This window comes from Triturus cristatus, chromosome 6, assembly GCF_964204655.1.
Source record: "Triturus cristatus chromosome 6, aTriCri1.1, whole genome shotgun sequence".
NCBI lineage: Eukaryota > Metazoa > Chordata > Amphibia > Caudata > Salamandridae > Triturus > Triturus cristatus.
In genome coordinates, this window is record NC_140589.1 from 986273404 (window position 1) to 986275903 (window position 2500).

Sequence of the window (2500 nt, forward strand, 5' to 3'; positions counted from 1 at the left end):
GCACTGGAATCAGGTTATTGTTTTCTGCAGAACCAGCCTTAAAGATGACTGTCCAGCCTATACCGTGGCAAACCTTGGCAATCACTAGACCTATGAGTGAGCTTTTCTACATATACTGGATATTAGAGTTTGGAGAACCAGACTGATCAAGTTCAGCATAATCTTTATTTGAGCACTTGTAGAGTAGTCCCGAAGTACTGAAAGATGTAAATGATGGTCATACTGACCAGTATGAAGGCAGGCTGCGCATACTTCTATATATTTGTGGCAAGTTTCTCTCGTTATTCTTCTTGACGTTAGTCTTTTTTTTAAGTTAATAAATAACCGAATTGAGAAATGAATGACCTTTCATAGCACACGATTGCCAGTTTCCTGGTTATCAGACTCTTCATTGCCCCTGCGAAGGGGATATGGTGAATAGTGTTGGAGTTGATGAAGGGCCAGGAGGGTTGTATAGGGGAGGTAGGATATTGATTAATTAGCTTCCTAATAGCACTGGCTTCTTACGGTTGAATTTTTGTGTGAATCAGGACAAAGCATAGGGAAGCTGTGTGATGTAGTTCCACTTTGCCTTTTAATTTACATTGAATTGTAAATATTAAAGGGTTGGCATCAAAACCATACACTAGGATGTTCAAGCTGAAGTGGTTCAGCACTAGAATTTTCACTGAGTTAATGCCTCTTTATACTGCATCATTACTTACTTGCTAAGTCCCCGGGTCTTTAAAGCATGCCAATATAAGTGTGAAGCTGAAAAAAACAGACTGAAGACTCCTTACAGTATACACAGTACCGATATTTATCAACCACTTTCCATAGCAAGATTTTAATGGGGCGGCATCCAAGCCTGCTTTAGGTTTGTGTTGTCAAACATCATCATTACTTTGGCCATAGGCTGCATCAAAACTGCACTGGCTAATATTGGTGACATACTGATCACTGTGGATGCAAGTCACTTAAAAATCCTGATTATATTGAATGACTCTACAATCACTAAATCCAATTCGAGCTACAGGAAAAGTAGGCAGGATTTCTGGAAAATACTTACGTTCATATTGCTCGTTTCTTTGAGGATGAAGTTAACAGATCACAGGTAGCTTTGTTGTACTGTCAACTAAATCACTTAAGCCAACTCCTAGATGTGTCCCAGAACTTGACCAGACCTCGGCACCAAGAACTCCCATCTAACAACTCGTGAAATGGAGAAAGATTCTGTGTCTCTATCACATTTTATACATAACATGCACAATATACCCACTACACCATTGTACATCTGGTAATCATTGAAGGAAATATGAACTTTTTCTTTGTTTTTTCAGCATAACGCACCAATCCCTCAAGGTGGAAGAGGGGCTGTTCAGTTTGTCACACAGTACCAGCATTCCAGTACCCAGAGGCGCATCAGAGTCACAACCGTTGCTAGAAAGTGAGTCTTTTACCGTCATAACACTTGGTCTACTGACAAAGGCATGCCATTGCAAGTTAATACTGTAATACGAACTACTGTTCTATGGAGTTCAGCTATAATCTGATAACAAATACAGTTAATCTCATTTCAAGGAACAACATTGTTTGAGCTTTCACTCTCTGAAACATGTCTTTTTGATTTGTTCCATGAGGACAAAACTCAAAGGTCTGCCACATGTTTTTTGAGAGTATCCGTATAAATTGTGGTTACAATTTCAACACATTTGATCATTCAATGAGTGAGAACCTCCTTTGACGACCTATCTTCAGTCTTCTGAAATAGTTTGTACTGCTACACATTGCTCAGAAAAATGTATGGACATGTATAATGCAGTGTTATTGTAGTGTATACCGTAGGGAAGCATTTAAAGAGACCACAGACAATTCAATGCATCCAGTCATTTGTTGCAGTTCCTTTGAACAGATCTGGAAACAGTATATAAATGACCAGTTTCCCCATGCTTTTCAAACCTGGCTGAGTGCAGTTGCTTCAGCAGCAGCTTTTATAGAATTATCTAGATTTAATTAAGGGTGCAGTGATCCGATAAAGCCTTCTAGCTGCATATTCCTTACTTTAGACTATTCCACCGGCGTAAGACTGGATCTGAAAAATCTTGAGCATCACTGCTGCGCACCAGTAGATGGTGTTGAACAGGTCCGTGTTTACCGTGCCAGATGTTTTGTGCAAAGCGCCTATATAGGCGCCACTCCAGCACGCTAACCCCGGATCTTTTCTTTCTGCGCTAACAGTGTGGATCTGGTATAGCTGCCCGGGTCAATTTGTGCCCTTCTTTCAACATTTATGTCAGAATTGTTGGAGCATTTTGCTTCAAGTCTGCTAGGGATGTCCCCTAAGAAGCCAGTGTGTTTTAAACATGGTGTGCATGGCATTGGCAAATTTCTGTGACTTACCCCCATCTGGTTTGTTTGTGGTGCCTAGAGCTGGACCAAGACTCCAGGAACTATCCCGATTGCTGCACAATGAATCTGAAGGGGATTTGGGAGCGAGAGACTAAGCTTCATGCTGCCTGAC

At 40.9% G+C, this 2500-nt stretch overlaps 1 protein-coding gene across 1 annotated transcript in view; it reads left to right on the top strand.

The window, feature by feature from the left end:
* Positions 1–2500, top strand: part of SEC23B (SEC23 homolog B, COPII component) — a 117986-nt gene that overhangs the window by 57611 nt on the left and 57875 nt on the right. The window contains exon 12 of the mRNA XM_085611771.1: positions 1301–1426. Within this exon, the coding sequence (XP_085467897.1) occupies positions 1301–1426 (126 nt within the window). The remainder of the gene's footprint in view (positions 1–1300; positions 1427–2500) is intronic.